Consider the following 27,325-nt stretch of genomic DNA (forward strand, 5'->3'; position numbering starts at 1 on the left):
CCAAAAGAAACTTATAATAGTAGACGCGAAGTTCCAACATATTTTTAAATTTGAAGTAATATTTAACTATGAAGTTTTAGAACTCTATTCAATATTTCCTTCTGGGTATTTCTGCATTTGTTTCCAAACGTTTTCATTACGGTTCTAATTAACACAAAATGACATCTTCAATTAGTTAAAATGAAAAGTCTGCTTTCTTAATCACAATTCATCTTTCTTTAAGTTTCATGTGGATTTGGCATAGTTAGGTATCTCCACCTCTAAATATAACATTCTTCATACGCCATATTCAAACTTTGAACCATGAATAATTGAATGAATATTCTAAACATATTCTTCAGTGCTTTTAAAACAATCCCATAATGAATGTCCATTGTAAATTTAGCAATAAGAAGAGCAACCAATATGTGTCGTATTTACCAACCACATATATCATTTTTAGGAAACAGAATATTGTTGTGCAAAATCCCACAGTTGTTCCTATAACTATCTTAAATTTATTTTTTATGTTAGCACAAAAAATAATATTATTTATTTATAAATAGTTTTATTAATAGTCATGATTAAATATCTCATATCATCATTAAACCAGTCATTTTCATTTCTATTACTATGGTAATAAGTAAATAAATATACGAAAAACATTCCACTTATTATCTGATTGTGCCATCTGTGGGACAGAGCAATTGATATATAAATTTGATGAGGCAGTAACCTATTGAAAACATTATAATATTATATACTCTGTATTTTATTATATAGAAACTACCAACTTATTAGATTTCTTATATATAACTTTAATAAGCAATTTAATTAAAATCAAATATAATATAACAATATAGTCAGTTGAGAAATTTAAGGGAATATCGTTCTCCCGGCACCTTCGCCAGACTCAAGTAAAACTCAAAACCTACACAAAAATGATTTATTTGAAAAAATAAATAAATTAGACAACAATACTGGCTTGATTTTGTTGCTTGGTCAGATCGGTTTCCCCATTATTATTTTCTCCATCCTTTTCTTTAACCACCTCAGCAGAAACTGTAGCTTTGTTATCAATAATTTCTTCAGCTTGTTGGTTCGTTTCGTTAGCAGCATTAACTAAAAATAAAGTGTTATTAAAGTTATTATAAAATGCTAATAATAATAGTAACTGACTATGATAAAATTATAAGGACTAAGTAGTGAATGGCAAATATTGAAAACAATATCAAAAAACAATATCCATAAAAACAGTTTTGACAATTTGGTGGACTATACTTGATTTTACTACTTTTTACTATCGACTGTTTCAGCCGTGACCTTTAGTTACTATTTTTAGTTAGTTACATTTTGTGAAAATAATATTAACGGTAAAGAGGTGTTAAAATATAATCCATATTTATACTAAGTATATCTAATAAATAAATTTTCTGATAGGAAAACTCTTCTTTAATGTTCAACAATTTATTTTCATGGCTATTAATAAAGAAATAATAAAGAAAATAATTATGGTTTTTGTTTAAGACTTATTTTATCAGGTAAGGCAGAGAAATCTTTTTTATAATCATTTTTTATTATTTTATAATATTTCTGTAGAATGATGCGTTCGACGAAAGGTTCTATGGTTTGTGAATAGTTTGAAAAATCTGTTTCATTTGAAATGAAATTATTCTTTGCAACGTACAGTATTCAGCAATAATTTATTTCCTTTTCGTTTTTAAAATTAGTACGAGAAGAAATGTGTATATCTTCGTCTCACTTAGAGTACGATTGTAAAAAATAAGCATATAACAACCAATTACATTCATTATATTAAGTCTTCATTACTTTCCAAATATTAAAATTGAATACGATGCAACATAATTGACACAATTACTCCATACCTTTTTCATAAATTTTAAATAAACTGATCCAAGTAATCACAATTTACTCGTCTCTCACAATTTATTCGAATTATATGAATACTTATAAACAACCGTAAACATTACACACTTTCTAGGAGCCAATTTTATTTTTCGAAACTGTTATCTTTCAAACTCGCCACAATATGCATTTAGTAAATAATCTAAATGCGTTTTCCATAAATTATAAAAAAACAGAAATTGCTCTTTTATAATTATATTATACTTTCATCTAAAGTCAACCAATAAAAAAATTACCTGAAAGGAAGGAACCCTTTTTGATCCCTGTTTGATTTTCAACAATGCTGACCAAAACCTCCGTAGAGCTTCCAATAGCTAAAGCAGCAGGTCCACTTGCCATCGGAAATTCAGTTTCTCTACCACCATCTGACGGATAAATTTTACTAGAAAAGGACAATTTCCTAGACGGACTATTGAATTTATCTTGAGGTGTGGTCAAACAAGTAATATCTCGTGGTTCTGATGTAGAATCTCTCTGGAAACCTAAAACAACACGGCTTTATTACTCAGCCAATTGAATTAACATAACACGGTTTACCAGGCAGGTATTTGGGTTGTAGAGGTAAGGTTTCCACGCTTCCCGATGTAGAAGACCGAGGACGTGGCGGACTAACAACTAAACTAGCCGGAGAGGTAGTTGGTAAAGCGGGTATAATAACTGAAAATGCAAAAACAGCTATAATATTACGTTTTTGAACATGTCACATAAGGTCAGTTAAATTTTCAAATTTGAGACATGAATCTTAATTGCATTGATTACTTTATACTATATAGCAGCTACAAGTTTATATAATTTTGATATATACTCCTCGGTAAATATTTTAAAAGTACATTAGAAACGTATTAAACGTGAGATTGTGAATTACAAAATTTCCAAGCTCAAAACGCCAAAAGAGCAATGTTTTTAAAAGACATAGTATCAGTCAGAAGCTGTCATAAATAGGTAAGTCAGCTACATCATCAAGTTTCAACATATAGTATTATTTTTACATCAATCATCCATAACTTCTAATTTATTAATCATTTATAAAGATGATTAAGTCCACACTTTCACGAGTTGGGTTCGTATACATATTATTCTTACTTTATTTACACAGTATTCTCATATTTATAATATTTATATGTAATATTAGTCTAGAAAAGCTAGAAACACCATAGGAAGTAACAGATAATTTAAGTAAATCCTAGGTATACCGGTTCCAGGGAGTACATTCAAATAGAAAAACAAAGAAGAAAGACAAGTTCGAACATGTAACCGAATCAGCCTGCAAAAGTTGCGCGTTAACAATAACTGCAAAATTCTCTAAAACATTAGTGATAGGAAATTATAAACCGAGAAACGTTGCTTTGGCGCTTTGCTTGTTGTAAAGCATTTAAAATCGCTGTTGGAAAGTATCGATAGAAACTTCGGACCACATCGTGTAAGATCTTCCTCCCTATTACTGCATATTCAATCAAATTGAATTGTTATGGAAAGTGGCAAAGAACTACAGTAGATATGTGGAACATGTGGAAAGCCATATACTCTCTACGATATATACTCTCTACAATATATACTCCCTACAATAACACTCTTCGATTTGGGTAAATTCCATTAGACACGCCGAAGAAGACAAATGGTGGAAATTAGCGGTTATTAAGGGTTATTGACTTGAATAGTAGCTCTGCATGGGAGATTACGATCCAATGCTGGGAATACCAAAAACCTGCGATGAGAGTGGAAACAAGTAAAGATGAATATATAATTAATATAGAATAACGGTAGAAAATCGTATCGCAGTGTGTGAATTATTTACCACAATAATTTATAGGTAAGACTTAAAATCTTTTAACACTATTGCATTAAAGAATTTTGCATACGTCTGAGAAACAGACGGCGGCAGGTTGTCAAACGTACGCAAAATTATTCAAAATATTTGTCCTTATTACTACAGATTAGAAATCGACAAACGTTATTTCAGGGCTTTGTTATTTTAATAAATTTTAAATTGCTTCAAAATATATGATATCATTTCGTTTCAAAGTGCCGAAGGCAATTGATAGTTAAGGTCACAAATTGATTAGATAATGGAGGGGGCCTTTTTGTCTATAATTTCCGTTATAGAGGTAATTATCGATGATATTATGTTAAAAAATATAAGTCCCTACTATTTTATTGAGAATGTTTTCAGCGGGTTGCTGTCGCGCTAAATATTAGTGAGGGTAATTGAATATATCTGTAGAAAATTGTACTGTAGGGCGGCAAAGATTTGTATGTAGAGATATGAGTGTAACTGTTCAAAATTAAACATGAGTATTAGGTTAGAACGTATGAGTAGAGAATGAATACAAGTTGTTTTGTAGATATGGTAAATACGTTTGACAGAATGCAGTGATTAAAATCATGAAGAATAGTGTACACAAATAGCAGCAGAAGAAATAAAATATGCAATGATACCAAACTGACTTGGCAACTAAAAACACCATCGAAGGAAAAAAGAACTAAACGTCAAAAGTTATATATCCTCTCGAAAGTAAAATACGATTCTCACATATACAATTGTTAATTAGATGGATTAGGCATCCAGGGGATACCACTACGGTATATATATAATTCGGTAACATATGTATTAGATGTACTATAATGTTAAAATAAAGTATATTTGATAACATTTTTGTTGAATTATTTTATTTAGATATTTAGATTAGAATTTTCTTGTATGTCAAAGCCAAACTGAACTAAAACTAAAGTTGTTGCGGCAACATTGTAATGTTTCGAGGTCACAAATATACATGACGCATTAGTAAAAAAAACTTTGAAGAGGCTATATTAATATTTGGATAAAATGTACGAGGAGCGAATGAATACTAATTGTTGTGCAGATATGGCAAATTCATTAGAGATAATGCATTGATTAAATCTAATTTTATGAAGATATATGTACAAAGGTAGTAGCAGAAGAAACCAATGAAAAATATAGTGATATCAGAATTATTTGTCAATAAAACACATCAACAGGAAACAAGAACTTAACATAGAAATATAAATATGTTCTCTAATGAAAATAAAATACTTTACTTGGATATACAATTATCAAAATCTATTGTGGCTATTTAATTAACTGTAGTTTAAATCCTTGTAATCCTTGTACTGTAATGTTAAAATAAATTATATTTTGTACCATTTTTCTTTGACTACTTTATTTATATTGGAATATTGTTATATGTTAAAGCTAAAATAAACTAAAATATGGTAAAATGTAAAATGTATTTACTGGTACTTTGGATAGACCATACCAGAAATGACGACTATGTTGTTTATGAAGAAAACAATTTTGAAAAAGGGAGGACTAGTTTCAGTTGTTGGATATGGATTTAAAAAAATTGTACTCCATTTGAAAATATATGTAAAAAAATTTGACAAAAAGGATAAATAATATTTGTAAGTAACAATTATAATCTAAAGATGTTATTATGAAGAATAAGATTAACTATTTGTCATATTTTCCTTACTTATACATATAACCATTACATCAACAATTATTCCATTTATTATTATAAAACTAGTCTCACCACTTGCTAATAACCATTATAAAGTTAAACATTTAATACTAAAATAAAATCAAAATCCCAAATCTATACCTTACATGTAATATTTGGTAATACACTTTAATCAATGATTAAATAAATCAATAATAAATTATCAGTAGCTTAGTGTTACAAATAAATTCAATATTTATATTTACCTTCTGGAGATTGTATACTATATGGTCCATTGTGAGATAAAACTGCTATATTTGGTACCGATGGTCCTTGCAAGGACAAACTTATAATTGGTACCCCGTTTGCATTACCTAAAAAAGATGTAATTGACAATAGTTTCGAATAGAATATTTTTTTAATTCTATACAATAGTTAATTTTCATTTTCAACGTATTTCTTTCTTTTAAAGCTTTTTAAGGCATTATGGTCATAATCGCGGTTTCTTTTAATATATTCTCTTTTTAAATAATTCCTGCTATTTTAATAATTAATCTTTTCTTTACATATAATACACAAAATTTTAGTTATTATATATTGATTATATAAGATCTAACATGAATATGCTAGTTTCTAATACATCATCTAGTATTGCTTTTTCATTCCTTAATCATCTTTTCGCTTTTTTATTAGAGAGATTCTATTATTAGAGACCTGAGACGCTCTGTTGCTATAGAAATCTATAATAGTTTTTAGCAATATATAGAGGTAATAATATATATAGAGAGAAAAAATATATGAATATATATATATATATATATATATATATATATATATAAATATATATATATATATTCCTTGCAATAAAACAGCCAATGCACGTTATAGATGTCGTTGAATATACTGCCAAATGAAATTTTTAAAACTGTAAAATTCGTTATAATCTCGGAGCGGATTTATCCTTCTCATTATACTCTAGTTAATAAGATACAGACAGACTATCTGACTCATCGAAACAGAGAATCGCATGAGTCTAAAATTCGATTTGAAATGGTACTGGTCGACTGATTGTCAGGTGCCTACTTTATATTTCTTTCTATGTCTACTTAATTTTTCAAATATTAGTGATAATAATTAAAGGTTACAAACCGGAAAATCTTGTAAATCAAAATTCTTAGTTAATGCGGCAACATTGTGACGTACTGATATCATAAATTTTGACGATAGTTCATTGGCTCTTTTATTGAATAGAATATATGTTTCAGCTGGTCCCTATGTTATATATGTATAACGAATACAAGAAACATAAAATATATTGTGTATTTGTTATAATACTACAGAAGTAATAAAGTTATGACGTTTTTATTAAATTATTTTTACCAATTTTTGATGGGCCAAAAGCATCTTTTATAATAGCAGGGTGATGATGTTTAATCGCGTTCACCCTTCTGTTCCCAATGTTGTCTTGCTTCTTTCTTCTCGGCTGTTCAACTGGCAAGACTCTTCTTCTTCTCTTGGGTAATTTTGCTCTAGCCTTTAATAGAAGATACAAACATAAATTAATAATAAAGAGTATAAAATAGGTCAATTGAAAAGTCCCCGGCCTACCATTGTAAAACATATTTTTTTGCAAAATTAGTTTTTTTTATTCAACATAATTCCCCTCAAGTGTGATACCCTGATTACAGCGACATTTCGATACCAAGATGATGAACCCACTTTTCGATACCATTTTTGTAGTACGATTTGTCCTTTGTTTCAAAATAGGCCTTTTGAGACATGAGAACAGGAAATAGTAGGCGGAGGCCAAACGTAGAAAATACGGTGGATGAGGAAGCAATTCGAGGCCCAATTCATGGATTTTTGCTATTGTTTTCACTGACTTGTGACACGGTGCATTGTCTTGGTGAAGCAGCTCTTTCTGTTTCTCCAAATGCGGCCGTTTTCGGCGATTTCCTCCTTCAAACGGTCCAATAACGCTATATAATTGTCGCTCTTGATGGTCCTTCCTTTTTCAAGGTAGGCAATGAAAATTATTCCATGCGCATTCCAAAATACAGACGTCATAACCTTGCCAACCGACTGTTGCGTTTTTCCACGCTTTAGGTTCATTCTGTGCAGTCTACTCGGATGACTGTCGATTGGATTTCGGAGTGAAATGATGGAGCTATATCACATATCGATGCAAAAATTAGAGTTTATTACACTTGATCATGAAATGAAAAAATCATTTTGTTGATTTTTTTAATGTTTTCATCGGTAACATCGGCGTCCACTGCCTTCACCGTCTTACGTGCTCATTTCGCCACGTCTAAACTTAGCATACCAATCCTTGATGATTGATTTTCCTAGGGCAGTGTCTGGAAACTCGGCATTAAGCTAAGTTGCTTCAACTGTATTTTTTCCCTTGAAAAAGGCAATATTTTATCAACATGCGAAATTACATTTTATCCATTTTTTCACAATAACAAAAGCTGTTTCACTCAAAATACCATAATTCACAAAGTAATGATCCGACAACTGTCAAATGTATACACGTATCTTTTGAAAGTTGTGGCTAACTAAGAAACATGTGGATTTAATTCTAGTAGCGCCATCTATGTGTCAGGGCGGGGACTTGTTATTATAATTATGACCTGTTATAATAAATATTGCTCCTGCTGTTTAATATATAATGAAAAACGACCCAAATTAAAATTAATATTTGTTTTAAAAATGTACCTTACCTGTGTGTGAGAGTAAAACATGGAAAAATTAGATACGATAACGGGCACAGGTAGAGCGATGGTGAGGACCCCTGCGAGAGCACACAGGGCCCCCACAAACATGCCCGCGTAAGTTTTGGGCGCCATATCGCCATATCCCACCGTCGTCATGGTTACTATGGCCCACCACAGTCCCTCTGGTATACTTTTGAAGCTGTTCTCTTTATTATCCTGCAAAGAAAAAATAGACACACTTCAGGGCTGTTAAAATTAATCCAGAGTAAGCGTTAATTTTTAACCCCTACGGCTGCGGGCGCATTACAGCAATTGCTAGCGAAACCAAGATTGAAAAAATCATTTTATATTTAATATCTTGTTTATTATTTCATTTTCATTTCATATTTCACATTCATATTGGGTATTTCATTATTAATTCATATAAAGTTTAATCATAAAATGTAGAAACTTATTTAATTTTCTCCAACTGCGAATATGTATAATAGTTGCTAGTTAAACCAACTTTGATTACTTCTAAATCTATATTCGTTTTCTAGTTGTGCTATTGAGCCATCGATCCATAATTCCAACTTCTCAAGAGGGGCCTTTAGATGGATAGAACATAGACTACCGAAACATTTAAATAATATTTAGAGTCTTGCTGGAAGCGCGGCAAAAAATATTCCTTGTTAACAGTTTGGGTTGATCGAGATAATTTATAATGAGCGTATGGGGATAATAAGCCTCAAGAGCTATAACAAATAGTTGTTTTATCTTTATCGTCTTATCTAACAAGTCCCGCTGAAAAGAATAAAACCGATTATAGAGAAAAATAGCTTAATACCTACATATCAGTTTAGGTTTGTTAACAAACATTCTAGAATAGACCAGGTCCATATAATAATAGATGTAATTGAAAAAAAAACCCTATAAGTATAAAAGTTAAAAATGTATGTTCCGCTATATTCTTAGATGTAGCCCAAGCCTTCGATAAGGTATGGTATGACGGCTTTGTTCATAAGCCACAGTAAAAATTAGTGTTGAAATCTTACATTACGGTCAAAATGTTTCGGGTTTATATTAGCAACAACGCTAAGTATGTCGGAATGAATCTTGATAGAAAATTTCGCTGGAAGGAACATGTAAAAGAGAAAAGAAAACAATTGGCGTTAAAATATAGGAAAATGTGTTGGTCAATTAGAAGGAAATCATAATTATCAGTACATAATAAATTGCTATTATTTAAGCTAGTAGTAAGACTTATATGGTAATACACAATTAATACTAGTTTTCGAAAACAAAATCACGAGTAGTATTGTACATGCACCGAGATACTTCAGGACAAAACTACATCGAGGCTTTCAAATACCGACTCACTCAGAAAACCAAAAAAAATTGCAAGGAGACATGAGAACAGACTCATGTCAACATCGAAATAATACAACTCTGGGAAAACACTAGAAGGGGACACGTACTCAAAATACTCATTGTATACAAAAACAATTGTGTTAATATGTAAAAGTTATTACATAAGAGACTAATATGGATGCGACTAGTAATAATGTAATACATAAATGTTTAAAAGGCTCTCTTTCACATATTTCTATTATTGATTGGCTAGTTTGGAAAAATATTATTAAACCTTCGATGCTCGTAAAAAGATGAAAAGCGATACCATGTCAAAACATTTGACAGCAATTCAGCCATTAACCTATTTTCGCACTTCGGAATTTCGAAACTGTGTAATCCTGTAATACCTGACTTCAGAGAACACTATGTCTGGGTGGGATAGAACTTCCCATTCCAGGTGCAATAGCATGTTTATATCCTTCAGAATTCTGTAAGCGATACACTAATTCATCGTATGTGAACTGTTTTGTCCCCCTGGCAGTTCTTCATCAGTTACTGCTTTCTTGAACAATCTGACAAAGTTTGCCGCTGGTTTTTCTTTGTAATAGTAGTGATTTTACATAATGTTAGCATTATATAATACAACGATGAAGAAAGGTTTAATTAATGCTACAAACTCCCCATAAAAATTTTTGAATACCTTACTTTAAAGGATTCAAAATTGTTATGGGAATAATTTTACGAGTAGTATTGTACATGTACCGAGATACTTCAGGACAGAACTATATCGAGGTTTTCAAATACCGACTCACTCAGAAAACCAAAAAAATTTGCAAGGAGACATGATAACAGACTCATGTCAACATCAAAATAATACAACTCTGGGAAAACACTAGAAGGGGACACATACTCAAAATACTCATTTTATACAAAAACAGTTGTGTTAATATATAAAAGTTATTACATCAGAGACTAATATGGGTCCAACTAGTAATAATATAATCCATAAATGTTTAAAAGGCTGCCTTTCACATATTTTTATTATTGATTGGCTAGTTTGCAAGAATATTATTAAACTTTCGATGCTCGTAAAAAGATGAAAAGCGATACAGTGTCAAAAGATTTGACAGCAATTCAGCCATTAATCTATTTTCGCACTTCGGACTTTTGAAACTGTGTAATCCTGTAATACCTGAATTAAGAGAACACTATGTCTGGGTGGGATAGAACTTCCCATTCCAGGTGCAAGAGCATGTTTATATCCTTCAGAATTCTTTAAGCGATGCACTAATTCATGGTATATGAACTGTTTTGTCCCCCTGGCAGTTCTTTATCGGTAACTGCTTTCTTGAACAATCTTGCAACTACACACCAAAAACAACTAAAAAAAGAGGGCAAGTTTGCCGCTGGTTTTTCATTGTAATAGTAGTGATTTTACATAATGTTAGCATTATATAATACAATGATGAAGCAAGGTTTAACTAATACTACAAACTACCTATAAAAATTATTGAATACCTTATTTTAAAGGATTCAAAATTGTTATGGGATTAATTTTTAATGATTTTGCAGATTTGTCAGTTTAATATTTACAACGGTCGGACAGAGTCGCCCTGGATTCTTATCACTTACAACACTAACTAAATTGTATCGGTCAGAATTAGATTCAAACGGTGTTATGAGTTTTAATTTTTATAGTGTACTGTTATGTTAGCAAATAAAAACCCAATGATATACATAATTCTAAAATATCTTACGAGTCTTGAATCCATCCAAGAAATCGGATGAATTCAAGACTGAACTAGATTCTTATAGATTCTATTAGATTCTTAGCTATTCTTTATCTAGCGAATCAATTTCTAAAAACAAACTTGATATCGACCTTCGACGCTCAGCTTATAGCATGGTATCAATTCGTATAAAATATTTGGAAAATGACCTGATATCTCACAATTTATTGAAATGGACGTTTGATAGTTGTTAGCTTAGTAATAGATTGTTGGGGAAAATATGTAAGTTTATGTGTGTTTATAATGGTTTAAATTAAGTATTTTATAAATTTAATATGGAACTCTCATTCAGAGACTAAGACCCTATTAAATAATCAACATGATTTTTTTCCAGGGATATTGTTCTACATCTATATATACAGGTAATACATTTTAATACACGTCATGAAGAGCTATATTTAGAAAACCTTGGCGAACAATAGACCAACTGTTTGTTATAATATTTTCGTTCAAGTTCGTAACATAAATCTCCTGTGAATAAAGTTTTCTTCAATGCATCTTTTATTGGCAAGTCTATAAATAGTTTGATTGTTATTGACAGACTAAAATAAACTTATGTTAGTAAATGTGTAAAATGCTCAGTTTTACCTAGAGTTTCAGAAATTATCGGAAAAATCACGATAATGGCCTATGCACTAAGTATTCCTTAATACAATAAAGAATACTACCTGTAATTTTTATTACAATGTAATTTGCGTGAAGGTATATGCCCTTTTAATTTTTTCCAAAAACAACACTGCAATCATGTTTCATCCTAAATATTAGGCATAAATGGACATTTGCATTATATTTTCCTGTAACTTCCAAAATAAACAACCTTGGAGGGTCGTAGGATAGATGTGATTAAAAGTAAATTGAAATAATGGCCGCTGGCATAAGTTCAATAATATCTAATGAAGGCTAGTTTGAATTAGGTAGAATTTTATAAAAATAAAAAATATTTATAAAAGTTAATAACAATTTAATTTGAGTAACATTATATTAAAGCGTCTGCATATGAAGACAACATACGAAAGAAGCTGTCTTTAAAGAAGCTTTACATAATTAAATTTGCATATTCTCTGTTAAAGAGACCCATCGCATAATGTGCAGAGCGGCATAGAGTCAAATCAGCTCAATTAAAGATTACGAAATTTTACACAAAATCCAATTAAAACAAAAAAAACAAAGAGTATTTTGGGGAAAGGCTATATTTGCTTATTTTATTTATATATATTTACATTTTTCACCTTGCATCTCTGGTTTTGATCCTTAGCTGGTAACTGATTGCCTCATCTTAATTGAATATCTTCACTTCTGATATTATGTCACTGAGCTGTAGAATGTAGAATTTGGCTCAAACATAGCATTTGGAAGATCTTGAAGTTACAAATTTTAGATTGTAAGAATATAAAACCCAGAGCGATACAAAAGCCGGATTTTAATATTGACATTCCTTCATTACTCTTTTCAACGCGTACCATCTAAGAGAAGCAAAAATTCCTGCAGCTCAGCTGGTTCAGCCTATCATTTCAGCAGTAGATTTCGTCTCCTTTATTACTGATAGCAAATATATGAATTCCTGAAATGGTTCTAGCTGGGTGCAATTGAGATTTGCAATAGTTCAATCAGGTTTCAATAGTCTTTTCTTTGGCCAAGATAGGTAGCAAAGATTGAAGGCAAAATCTCATTTTAAATAATTACTAACGCCTAAACATAATCGAAATCAGAAAGAAAATCAATGAAAACACAGCAATTAAATATAAATCTTTCAAAATTATATATATATATATATATATATATATATATATATATATATATATATATATATATATATATATATGTATGTATATATAAATATTTATATATATATATATATATATATATATATATATATATATGTATATATAAATATTTATATATATATATATGTATATATTAAACAAAATATGTCTAAATTAAACAAAAAAGATAAATTTCGTCCATTGACCTTTCCCCAATCATGACTGATTCGTTGGCCAAAATACATATCCCGATCATAGCGAAATACTGATCGTTCTTGAAATACAGTAGCCCTGCATCTGTGGGATTACGCAATTTAATTGTCTCATGCTCGCTGTTATTGTGTTCAATATGCATGAACTCGCTGCGTTCTAAGCATATTCCCGTTGCAACGTGACCAAATAATATCAAATATGAAATACATTCACCAAGTGTGCTTTATCATAATCAGTCACCACATATCTCAACTCTACAATTGGTAAATGTTAATCGACCGCAATTAAATTAAGTTTCGAAATACATTCACCAAGTATGCATTTCATTCCATACATATTTCCCATTATTTTAATAATTCATGTATACCATTCTAAATAAAATGTTTGTCCTTTGAGCAAAACCATTAATAGGGCTATTTTCTAACTTCTTGGAAATTGGCAAGGTGCTGCTCTGTAAGCGCGATTTTTTTTTATTTGGCCAGGTGTGGGCAGTACGGCGGGTACGAGAATATGTCCTATCCAAGTGCTTTCTATGTTTTTTTGCTTTATGACGCGACGCATTATCGTGCTATAAAATCAATTTAATACTTGGCCGGTAGGTCCTTTCAATTGAGGATCGGTGACGCATTCTCCTCTCGTAAACAGATTTCCGCAGGAAACCCGCAAGGTACTCCACTAGCCCCAGTCCTATTCAACCACTATATGGCTGATTTACCACTTCAAAAACTTCAAAAACTTCAAACAAAAACAGCTAAACCAGGCGATAGCGTGGTTCAAATTCTGGAGGCTGCAGATAAACCCGAGAAAAACTCAGCTCGAATACAACACACTATTTGCAAAAGCAATGGCGTATACAGCCTACTATTTCCACTCCTTTGTAGAAAAACTAAACTTCCAATCCTCCAGAAAGCGACTCTGTACAAAATGCTAGTCCGTGCAGTCTGCCTCTACGGAGCACAGTTGTGGTACAGGTATGTCTCTGAGAGACAACTTGAACTACTCCAATTGTTCCCATCCAAAAATTCCACGCGTTACTCAGTGCCCCATCGTTTATGAGGAACATCAAAACTCACCTTGAATCAGTCATCCCGTTTGTGAAGAATTTCACAAACATGCTCAGTATAAGGTTCTCCATACGCCCCTTAGAGCATGACAAAACCATCATTAAATCTTTACCCATACACAAATCTTGCTAGTAAACCAACTACGACAATCCCAGTGGTAACCCAGGGTCTCAATCGCCCGCAAAATACTCCATCCAGAACCCGAAGTGACATCAGCAAAAGACCATTTGGTTCTAGCTAGTGATCATGGAATAAGAAAAAAAGGTTCGCATTCGTTCGCGTTATATTCACGACCAATTCATGATTCAAGTTTGTTAAATAAGATCGATCCGTATGATTGAATATAGTTAGGGTATTTTATAGTATTACACTGTATTGTAACTGTAAACATAAATCTAATATAAGTAATTAAGAAACAGTTTAGATGTATTTAATGAAACATACCTAGGAACTAATTGATGTCAGTTTCGTGAATCACAGACAACTTATTTTTGACCCTATTAAACCAGCGTCACCAAGTAACACCACAATTACTTTCGCAAAATATAACATGCATATCTGTGTATATCTTTATATATAGCTTTGAAGCTTGATGTCAGTAGAATAATATGACATATGTGTCAAATGAAAAAATAGAAAAAGCGGTAATCACTTTCTGGTACACCTGTTATAAATGCAATGAGATATAAGACATTACTGTTCATTTTACGTCGCCATTCATATAAAAAATTTTGAATGCAGTATACTCACTTTTAGGATTTTAAAACATTAAAATACTTGAAAACACCAAACAGATTCACGACAAAGAAAAACCGAAGCATTCCAATCTCGTAGTATGGAAAAATGGAAAAATGGAAAAATTGAAATTCATCGGTGTATTTGAAATACTCTTTTTGTTCGAGTTAAAATCAACGGGAAAAAGCGTACTGTATGCGCAAAGGATCTGTTAACTGTATCCCTCAGATTAAAATAGATTTTGGAAATTCGGTTGATATTATACTGATAGAGAGCAGGCGATGGGTACCGAAATTTAATGGAAATTTCAAATAAAAACAACGCTTCAAGGCTGTTAAGGAACATGTATTATGAATTACATAGCAGTTTACAAATATTTATTATAATTATTGCAATAATAATAAAGTTTATTTTTCCAGGGTTGCTAATAAATGAAGAATATTTTATAAAAATTAAGAGTACACTTTATCGAGAGGTATATTAAACTGTGAAAAAAAGAACATAAATGAAAATATCGAACTAAAGTTTATTAAGAAAATTCAAACAAAAGCTTTAGCACAGCGCCCTTCTACAATTATCTACCCTTATAAATATCTGCAGTATATGGCTTCCCCATGCTTTTAATCTTCCACGCGCTACTCTTACTGACCATTGTGCGATGCCCAGAGTGGTTGATAGTGTGAGTCAGTGTGATATACATGTACATCATTGTATGCTCTGCAGTTACTCCATAAGAGAACAATTTTTAATCATTCCGATTTCTTCAAATTAGAGATATTTGAAGAAATCGGAGAAAAAGAGTTTTATTTAAATTTTAAGATATTTGATGAGTTTTTGAAAATTGGAGAAGCCGAGACAATAGGAAAATAACTATTCGTATTAGTAATTATACACTTTATTAAGATTTTTCTGTAATAATTTTTTTGATACTAATTTCAAATGTATTTCAGATTTTCTATTTAATGAACAAAGTACCACTTAAATGTACCAAACCAGACAGCAAATATATTTATGTGATTTTAAACATCATAAAGGCTATTAAGAATAAAAAATATCGCGGGGTATTTAGTACTTGAATATAATGTTTCTAAAGACAGGGACATTCTGACAATAGACAGCTACCAGACGTTAAAATAAACCTCATATCCTAAGTCTGATAGACAAACAATTTATGTTCATTTAAGAATATAGGTAAATAATGTGTTTCATTGTCAAAAAAGGCTGATATATTAATTTTTTAGCATGTATTCTAGGTAGAAAAAATGGAGAACAAATAATTAAACTAGGCAGATAATTTGGATTGATTAAACACGTTAATACTATATAACATAGGTAAAGTCAAAAGGTTAATGTAGCATATATAAAAGCTTAGCTAACCGTTGCTCTATTAATTTAATATGATTGATTGATTAATTTTCCTAGAAATGGATTTTATTTCTGGCTGCATTACCTATAGTAGTCCAATAAATAATACTTCCTCCACCCAATTGTTTATTACTTTAAATGATCTGATCTATACTTAAATACTTCCAAGTATTACCGTCATGATTATATCGAAATAAATAGTATAACCCATATTAAATTCATCAAGGAAGAGTTAGGGTTGATAGTTGTGGATCGAGCCAAATGTGGAACACAAATTACCGATCAAAATTATTTTTTTCAGCAAAAATAATTTTAACAGCATTTCTACTGTTCATACTGCGAAACTCGTGAAACAATATTTTTCAGAAAACAATATTCAAATTTTAAAGAGGATAGCTCCGCTGATTCAGACATTATTGAAAATTGTTAGGGTGACTAGTACGTATTGTATAATCAAAAGGTAAATAATTTAAAACTGTTGAACAACTAAAAATACCAACCAAGATGAGTGGAAAATGTTAAATCAAGATTATATTGAAAACCTAACACGTGAATTGAGAAGTCCCCGACCTTCCTAAGTCCTAAGATCCGACTTAGTTTGTGAATTTTAGCATTTTAAGTAAAGTAATTTTCGTTATTGTGAAAAAAAATGGATAAGGAGTAATTTCGCATGTTATTGATTGAAGGGAAAAATACAGTTGAATGAAAAACTTGGCTTGATGTCGAGTTTCCGGACACTACTCCAGGTAAATTAACTACCAAGGATTGGTATGCTAAGTTTAGATGTGGCGAAATGAGCACAGAAGACGGTGAATGCAGTGGACGCCCAAAAGAGGTTGTTAAAGACGAAAACATTTAAAAATTCCACAAAATAATTTTGAATGACCGTAAATTGAAATTAAAAGGAATAGCAGACACTCTAAAAATATTAACTGAACGTGTACATTATATCATTCTCGAATATTTGGGTATGAGAAAGCTTTGTGCAAAGAGGGTGCAGTGCGAGCTCACTTTTGACCAAAAGCAACGACGGATTGATGATTCGGAGCAGTGTTGGAAGAGGATCGTAATAAAGCATAATAAACCCGAGATTATGCAACGATATATGACAATGGATGAGACATGGCTCCATCATTTCACTCCGAAGTCCAATCGACGGTAATCCTAGTGGACTGCACACGATGAACCCACTCCAAAGCGAGGAAAACGCAACAGTCGGCTGGCAAGGTTATAGCATGTGTATTTTGAGATGCGCATGGAACAATGTTCATTGACTGCCTTGAAAAAGAAGGACCGTCAAGAGCAATTATTACATAGCATTATTGGACCGTTTGAAGGACGAAATCGCCGATAAATAGCCGCATTTAAAGAAAAAGAAAGTGCTACTTCAACAAGACCATGCACCGTGTCACAAGTCAGTGAAAACGATGGCAAAAATCCATGAATTTAGGCTTCGAATTGCCTCCTCATTCACCGTATTCTCCAGATCTGGCCCTCAGCGACTATTTCCTGTTCTCAGATCTCAAAAGAAAGCTCGCTTGGATGAAATTTTCATCTAATGAAGAGGTAATAGTCCAAGCTGAGACTTATCTTGAAGCAAAGGACAAATAGTACTACAAAAATTGTATGGAAAAGTTGGAGGGTCGCTATAATCAGTGAATATATATAATCAGTGAATATAATAACCCTTGAAGGCAATTATGTTGAATAAAAAAACTAATTTTGCCAAAAAATTTGTTTTAATATGGTAAGCTGGGGACTTTTCAATTTACCTTTATATGAAACATTGCGAAAGACATTGATCGAAGCTGTGAGAAATAGCGAAAAATGTACCTATTACTGATATAGATACTAAAAATATTCAAATAATATTAAAAATATCATCGTGCGCAGTCCACTCGGATGGCTGTCAGTTGGAATTTGGAGTGAATGGATGGAATTGGACTTCAAACACTGCTCCGAATCATCAACTCGTCGTTGTTTTTGGTCAATAGTGAGCTCGCACCCACTTTGCACATAGCTTTCTCATACCCAAATATTCGTGAATTGTATGATGTACATGTTCAGTTAATATCTTTAAAGTATCTGCTATTTCATTCAATTTCAATTTACGTCATTCAAATTCATTTTGTCAATTTTTTAAATGGCGTCCATTGCGTTCACTGTCTTCTGTGCTTATTTCTCCACGTCTAAACTTAGCATACCAACCCTTGATGGTTGATTTTCCTGAGGTAGTATCCGGAAACTCGGCATCAAGCCAAGTTTTTGCTTCAACTGTATTTTTTCCCTTCAAAGAGCTATATTCTATCAATACGCGAAATTCCTTTTTATCCATTTTTTTCACAATAATAAATGTTGTTTCACTCAAAATGCTATAATTCACAAACTAATGATCCAACAGCAATTAAATTTATAAACGCATCTTTTGAGGGTCTAATTAAAAACATATGGATTTAACTCTAATAGTGCCATCTATGTGTCATGCCGGGGACTTTTCAATTAACCTGTTATGTGAATGAAATAAAATTAATAATAATACCCATAATAGAACTATATAGAATATTTCAGTTGTTGCTCTATATTTAATAAACTTCTTTATTACTACGCTGTATTATTAATTATTGTACAAAGCGAATCTCAAATATTTATAGAAACAAAAGGGCCTTTCGAATAATGCCGCATAACATCTCTTATTGCTAAACATAAGCGCAAAATTGTCATCGGGTCTTCATCGACTGAACATAAAATATTCAGAAATATATGCCTTTTTTACATAAACTCCTTAGCTTAAAGGTATTTCCTACGGGACTAGCCCCGGCTATGTAGCAGGAAAATAAATATCCCTGAGGGCATATACTTTTTCAGTTTAATGGCCGGAAATATATTTGATTTCGAAAGGAAAATATTACGTTTGACCTTTTGATATTTTCAATGTTCTACATTTAAGTAAGATTTAATAAATATTTCATCAAAGTTACAATAATATGCATGCTGCTATCAAATTTTTTTTAAAACTTTATAGCTACCCTATAGAGCACTTAAAGCATATAAACAATAACAATTAAATTTATGTTTTAATTAAATAACATTCTAGCTTTTTCTTTACACTTTTCATAACTACTGACAGGTTACTTTGGAAAATATAAAGTGAAAATTACAGTGAATACATGTAATTTGAAACTAAAACTTTAAGCGCAGCGCCTTTCGAAAATTATCTATCTTCCTAAAGTTCTCCAGTATCTGTATCCAGTACCAGTAACGTCCTTGTTCTTCCAAGCGCTACTTTAATTGACCATACTGTGATGTACTCAGTCACTAGTTGCGGCTCGTTGCTGGCTAGTTTCATCGGCTAATACTAATAAAGACCTCATATGATATATGTCATTATACACTCTGCAGTCTTTGAGATCTCCTTCTAGTTTCAGTATCTTCGCATTTTCCAAATACAGGAAAAAGGCGAGTTAAAAACATGATCACGTGGTGATAACTAAGTACAATTGTTGTCATTCATATTTTAATGGTCGGAAGAATGAATCAGAATTTATCATGAATCTCATAAAAATCAAAAATAAAGTATGAACTATCAAAGTATGAATCATAAATCATCCATCAATCAGACAATTATCATTCTACATGGCTCCTTAAGTATTAAATTATTCCATTTAATTTTCGAGCTGACGAAGTTCTTTAAACTTGCAAATTTGTACAAGCTGCTCAAGAGATTTTTAGTGGATAACTGATCAATAGTTCGAAATAATTTAGACAGTCTTACTGTAGCCAATACAAGTAGTTCTTAGTTGATTATGATTCGGTGATGTTTGGATCCAGCTCCAGATCCAGATATTATTTAATTGTAATGAATAGGAATACCCAACCAATATCCTGTCCTGACATACACCTACCTGACCTGTATCCTACCTGATTCAACATATACACCCAAGAAACACGGTTTACTATAAAATATTCATGTAACAATTAAATCTTATCTATTCACGATAAGTAAGCAATAAATTAATAATCACATGAAGAGATGTTTGGAATACCTAGCAGATCCGGTAAAGATTACAATTTAATACATTTATTCTTATGATAAGTCATCAGTGTAAGTGGTTTTGGATATTACATATATATATATATATATATATATATATATATATATATATATTATATATATATATATATATATATATATATATATATAGAGGATGGACAAAATAATATGATTACCTGACTTCCACTTGAACCACCATTCTCGTTCTAAATCATTCGCCAATTACTTCCATGATGTCGGAGATCGAAATCTACTCCTCACTCTTTAAAACTCCACGTAATAATTCAGTTCGGTTGAAGTCTGGCTTATATGCTGTCCAGTGAAGATGTTTGGTAATATTCTGGTGCTCATCAAATTAAGAGGCAAGGTTGACGGCAATAAGGCTTGCTGTCAATGATGTAAATGAGAGGACCAACTGACAACTGACCATATTGGTGCCCAAATCATAACGGAACCTTGCACATGCTTGACCATAAGAAGCAGACGGTCCAGGTCATAAGATTATTTCGGAGTTATCTATTCATATTCAACTTAGTGTTGGCTTCCATCGTTTTGAATGTTGCAATCGCAGCCCTTCATTGAATACTAGCTTTGTGTAGCTTTCGTTCTACCGTTTTTGTCACGACAGAATTGCACAAGTGAGTGTAGAGTTCTGCAGTCGATTTGCCGCAGTAGTTTTATGTCGTCTAGTCAGAATTATTTATAATGTTCATTCGTCCCAGTCCGTTAATTTTGGGTTTCGCCCACTATTCATCTTCGCCAATAATGTTTTAACATGTTTTGTAAATGTCACTTCATGTGCTGTGGTTATTGTCACTCGTGAATCGTTAAACAATGCAGCATTCAGCTTTCGTTACGCTCCTGCTAATCATGTATACAATCAAGATATACAATAGTGGTGCAAAAAAAAAACAAATTCCATTTCTCAAATTCAATTGTTAAATGAGAAGAGGGAAGCTAACCAAAAGTGAAGGCACATCTTAAACTTACTATATAGTCTCCACAAGAAGTATGCCAAACTCTATGATTTTAACCAAGCACAAATGTACTTAATACGTTAATTACAATGATATAGGATAAGGGCTCTACGATCGATTTCGTTTAATGACATGGTTCAAAGGGATTAGGTGTTTAAAACGACGATCGAAATAATTAATTAATTGATTAATTTACTATGTCACAGTATCTAATACATTCCATTTGTTTTTAATTGTTCAAGAACCGACGCTTTATTCTCTTTTTTTTTCGTTATATCTTTATTTCGTTGTACGTTAACATTTTTTTAGAAAAATGTTAACGTACAAACTTTAGAATTTATCTACTACCCTATTCTAATTAAAGTCCAACTAATATTTGATCCGGGTATGTAGGATTATCATATTTTAACTCACGTAGTTTCATATGAACATTTTGATATTAAAATATCCTAAAAGCTTCCCTTTTTAGTAACTTTCTAATAATAACATCCCAATTAATTGGGTTATTAAAATAAATGGGAATTTACTAAACATAATGACATTTTATAGCCTGACTTTTCTGTACATTTACCTCCCTGCTTTATCAATCTTTATCCTATACAAGAATAAGAAGTCAGTCTGTTGAATATTTTTTGTTGCATATAACTTAATTTTACATTACTGATTTGGAGTTCTGAGGCTGGACCTACTGCTTGATTTGGACTCAGAACCATGGTTATCGAATGGCGAGTGGCTAGCTTAGAAATTATCCCAAAAGGCTTTCAGTCTTATCCAGCCTGATTATTAATATAATAATGTGTAACAATTATAACTTATATAATGTTACAGTCTTGATATATTGGTATTGATAACCATATTTACAAACATTTATAATTATACCTGGTAGGAGAACAGTCCCGTCCAAATTACTGTCACTATTAAACTGGCTAGTTGGATGTTATATAAATCCAATAAATCAAGAGAACCTTGGCAACTTTCAGCAAGTAAGAACTGGAAATCTTGACATTAGAGACTTACATGTATTCTGCTCTATTATTCAATTTCGATATATTGGTATTGATAAACATATTTACAAACATTTATAATCATACCTGGGAGGAAAACCGTCCCGTCGAAATTATTGTCACTATTAAACTCGCTAGTTGGATGTTACATAAATCCAATAAATCAAGAGAACCCTGGCAAATTATAGCGAATAAGATGGTCTCTCTAAATAAACCAATGACTATTTGAGCTTAGGATTGTTGTATTAGATCCGCTTTTCATCATCAGTCACAAACTCTACAGGAAACTTGTCAGTTAATTAATAGTTAATGGAATTTTTGAGTTTTCAAGTTAACGCCCAGAAACAGTTGAGTCAACAGCTCAGCTATCTGAGAAATCTCTAAAATTTTGTGCTGGATTTTAGTCTCACATTTCAATAATTTCGGGTTTTTTCTCCAACTAATTTTGTCATTGATTTTTTTGATTGAAGTTTACCATTTTTAAATCCTTGGAATCCAAACTGATAATTGGAATATTTCGAAACAGCATCATCATAAGTTTCTAAATTCAGTAAGAAATATGGAAAATTAATGATAAGCATCTTAATTTTAGACGTTTCGTAATTATTAGTGTTAGATTTTAGAGTCTGTATAGACTTGTAGCGACCTTGAGGCATGTCGAATTTTACATCGTGGAATAACGGTCTACAAAATACCCAGAAATATAATCCCAGATGTTGAACACGGGCGGGGTGCTAGCAGCGCCAACTAGAACCCGATAACGAATAGCTGGCGGCAACCCCGAGACGTTTATCTGGGATGTTATTCAAGGGTATTGCGATTCATTCAGTGCTCAACCCTCGTTTGGTTTAGACGTGCCGCCATCGACTGCCCAAGCCTCGACTCCAGGTAACACCACTGCCATCCGTTTTATCTAATTGTATTTTTCACATTTTTTTATATAACCACTAAATAACGGTCACATAATGTAAACACCACTGTTTCATTTCGATTTACCTCCATTCACCGAGCCACATCATTTACCCTAAAGACTGAATAAATAAATAATAATAAATTAAATTATAATAAAAAATTAGGATCAAATGTATCAAAGTTAGGCTTTTTAATAGTTCAGTTGCCTCTCAAAAATTTTTCTATTGTTAAATTTTGCATATTCATTCATAGACTTGGTTCATAGCTATAAGTATTTAAATTATGTCTGAAAATATTGCTTAAAGTTTCTATCCAAAAAATGTAGATGGTTAAGAATAAATTGCCGAAAATATTATATAATGCATATAATAGCGAACATCTTAAAAATTCTGGTCCGACCTACTAAGGAACATGAGGGAGGAGTATCGGTAAACTAAGACATCAATTCATCTAGTAATCTAACGTAACGAATCACGGAAGTCTACGGTTAAGTACCAATGGTTATAGTTACGTAACCAAAGAAGAACTGCACGATGACCTCGAAATCAAATGGATACACGAAGTAATTCACGATTTTAACTTAAGACATGAAATAAGGTTGCACAGCAACGTGGAAGCAATACAGCTACTGGACAACACGCGGGAAATCAGAAGATTGAAGCGAACCAAACCACACGAACTTGTTTAGTGCATAAGTGTGTTTTTAATTTTAGCTTAAGTAGTTTAGTTTTATTTTAATTTGTGAAATACAAACTGATGTATTAATACCGTATTCGTCTTGCTTGTGTATTAATGCAAGTACATCAGAACAGTATTTTTTATTATTTAATTAATATATTGTTACTAGTCGTTTCCGTCTAACAATTGTCTTACTATTGTCTACTATTTGTCTTTAAGCTAACTTAAATCTAGATATATAACTAGGAGGACCCATCAACCCTAACTCAGTCTCTGGTGAAATAATGCTTATACATGTCACTGCTAAATTTTTTAATATATGCACCTCACTACACAACACTACACAAGATCAGATGGTTTGGTTCTTTTGTCCTGTTCTGGTGGTACCTAAAAGTTGCAATATTTCAATATTAGTATAAGAATGGAGTCTTTCTTCATGCCCCCTTGCAATTCTCTTGATTTCTTGACTGACTGTGGGTATCTGAAGGTCTCGATATAGATAATCAGTCCTATAGTATTTGGGTGCACCCACAATACCTCTCAGGACTTTGTTCTGAAAAATTTGTATTTTATTAATGTTACTCTCTGCAGATCATCCCCATAATTGAACTCCGTATGTCCATATAGGTTTCAATATTTGCTTATATAATAGCAATTTATTATGTACTGATAATTGTGATTTTCTTCCAATTAGCCAGTACATTTTCCTATATTTCAATTCCAGTTCTTTTCTTTTCTTCTTTATATGTTCCTTCCAGCGAAGTTTTGCATCGAGATTCATTCCGAGATATTTAGCGTTGTTGCTATATGGAATGATAGTATTATTTAATATTATTGGTGCTTGTACGGTCTGTTTATAGGTAAACTGCACATGTACAGATTTACTTTCATTAATTCTTATTTTCCAAGCTTGTGTCCAATTATTTATATTGTCACTTGCCTGTTATAATTTTCAATGCAATGTAACCATCGTGATATTTTCAATTTGTGGTATATCACAAGTGTAAAGTAGATTGGTCCCAGTACACTTCCTTGTGGTACACCTGCTTTAGCTTCTTTTATTGTAGAGTAAGCTTCTTCTTGCTTGACTCTAAACATTCTGGTTGTAATGTATGATTTTAATAGTTCGGTGTGTTGTTTTGGTAGCATTTTCTGTAGTTTATGAACAAGGCTTTCATACCAAACCTTATCGAAGGCTTGTGCTACATCTAAGAATATAGCTGAGCATACTTTTTGACTTTCGTAGGCTTTTTCAATAACATCTGTTATTCTGTGGACCTGGTCAATTGTTGAGTGTTTGTTAATAAACTCGAACTGGTGTGTTGGTATTAGGTTTTTTCTCTCTATGATCGGTTTTATTCTTTTCAACAGGAATTTTTCAAAAATCTTAGATATTACTAGCTGCAGTGATTTAGGTCTATAGGATTTTATTTCGTTTGGTGACTTCCTAGATTTTGGGATCATTATAATTTCCGCCATCTTCCAGATATCTGGGATATGTTTTAATCTAAATGCTGTATTGATCAAGTTGGTGAGTTTTATAATTCCCTTTCTTGGTAGTTTTTACAGTAATTCTCCTGTTATTAAATCGTAGCCTGGTGATTTCCTGGGGTTGTTTTAATAACTTTGGTTAACTCTTGACGTGGCGTGACCAATTCAATCATCCAATTTTCAGCTTCTATGTCCGGTAAAGTATGTTCAATTTTAGCTTCATTTGGTTTGAAAGTTTTTTCTAGATATTCAGCAAATGCTTCTGCTTTTTGGCGATTGTCAGGTGCCCAATTCCCACATAGGTCTCTTGTAGGTGGCCTGTAGACATAAGCGCTTTAGATATTTTGTAGCTCCAGAGTGAGTAATCAGTTTCTTTATCATCTGTTAAATTTCTGAGATAGTAATTTATAGTTTTGTTTATTATTTCCGGTATTTCTCTTTTCAGTCTTTGGGTTATATTGTTTAAACTATTTTTATTTTCAGGTGTTCTGTTTTGTTGCCATTTTGTTCGTAATTTACGTTTTTCAGCTACCATTTCCTTCACTTCTTTTGGATAATTAATTCTTTAGTTGTACTCTTAATTTCTGGAGTATTATTCCAAGCTGCTTAGAATAGTAAGTAATATAAAAAATATATTTATCATCATTAAATGATAACATCCACTTCTTAAGTGTTCTTGCGTAACCTCGCTTTTTTAAAGTTTGTATTTTATCATTTTTATCATATTATATATATCCATATTTTATTGCAATGTTTCTTAATTTCATCGCAAAAGAACATATATAATAAATACATTTGCACCAGTTGAAATGTTGTTGTGATGGTACAATTTATCCTATGGGGTCTTAGTAAACAACAGAATAATGTTAAAATTCATTATACTTCTGTCTGGAACTAAATCCCGACGAAAAATCTCGCCAGACGTCGACATTAAGAGGGCGTTGGAACGTAAACAAGCGACGCTAATTTGTGATATTCAAATTGGCGAAAGTAGACAAACATTATTGAAATGCCACGGTACGAAAACATCCGAGAAATGGCACGGGGATAGGCATAAATGAACAAGCGGAACGGCCGAAATTTAAATATTTCGTGTCTGTTCGGAATGATGACCGCCCTCTTGATTATGTCGCATCTCATGAATTTATTTTTCTGCTAGATGGCTTTTCGGTGTAGTTGTCTTCAAAATATCGAGAAACTTGGAGAAACTTGGGAGAGACAGATGAACACCAACGAGCGCACTTTGGTACTTTGGTTTCACTGTCACAAAGGATGGATAATTTGTTGGCTGTCAAATATTTATGGGTACCTTCATAAATTTATATTCTGTCTAAAAATGTTAAATACTGATTAAAATTACCGGCCACTGTCATCTAATCGTGACTAGAATATATAATATATTAAATATTGAAAATAATCTCTCGAGACTAAGTGGTTAATTCTTTACCATGATTTATATTTCATTTAAATCTAGGTGTTTTTGATGATTTCAAATATGCTGTAACTACGTACTAAGGGTAATTTGGAATTGTAATTCAACCACGGAGAGGATACAGATTTAACCTTTTTTGGAAAATGTTTTGAGACTTTTACTTGTTTGAATCGCTTTGCCAAAAGCCGAGAAGCCTTTCTATGGTGCGTTTGTTTTTACATTGGTCGTCATTTTTTGAGCGTGGAAGTAAATTAAGTAGGCGTTTTTCTCCATTTTTGTCATTAAATTCTAATCAAAATTAGTTCTTTATAAATAAGGATTGATTCTAAGAAGTACAACCAGGTGTACAAAAGGCAAAATCGAGAGTTTTCCTGTGAAGAAGTTTCCGACTTTTATACGACGCAGTACACGAGTATCAACATGTGTCTGTCTATA

General features: G+C 31.9%; 1 protein-coding gene across 2 annotated transcripts in view; it reads right to left on the reverse strand.

Moving 5' to 3' along the window:
- Window positions 1-911: 911 nt before the first annotated feature.
- Window positions 912-27,325, reverse strand: part of LOC143206558 (potassium voltage-gated channel protein Shaw) — a 334,396-nt gene continuing 307,982 nt past the window's right edge. For both annotated transcript variants that reach the window (XM_076419165.1, XM_076419164.1), the window contains exons 8-13: window positions 8,090-8,299; window positions 6,744-6,897; window positions 5,630-5,737; window positions 2,443-2,562; window positions 2,142-2,387; window positions 912-1,101 (exon numbers count right to left, since the gene is read on the reverse strand). In XM_076419165.1, the coding sequence (XP_076275280.1) occupies window positions 947-1,101; window positions 2,142-2,387; window positions 2,443-2,562; window positions 5,630-5,737; window positions 6,744-6,897; window positions 8,090-8,299 (993 nt within the window). In that variant the 3' untranslated portion in view covers window positions 912-946. The remainder of the gene's footprint in view (window positions 1,102-2,141; window positions 2,388-2,442; window positions 2,563-5,629; window positions 5,738-6,743; window positions 6,898-8,089; window positions 8,300-27,325) is intronic.

This window comes from Rhynchophorus ferrugineus, unplaced genomic scaffold (assembly GCF_030347505.1).
Source record: "Rhynchophorus ferrugineus isolate W39M unplaced genomic scaffold, kcgeb_rfMv2 rfM1, whole genome shotgun sequence".
NCBI lineage: Eukaryota > Metazoa > Arthropoda > Insecta > Coleoptera > Curculionidae > Rhynchophorus > Rhynchophorus ferrugineus.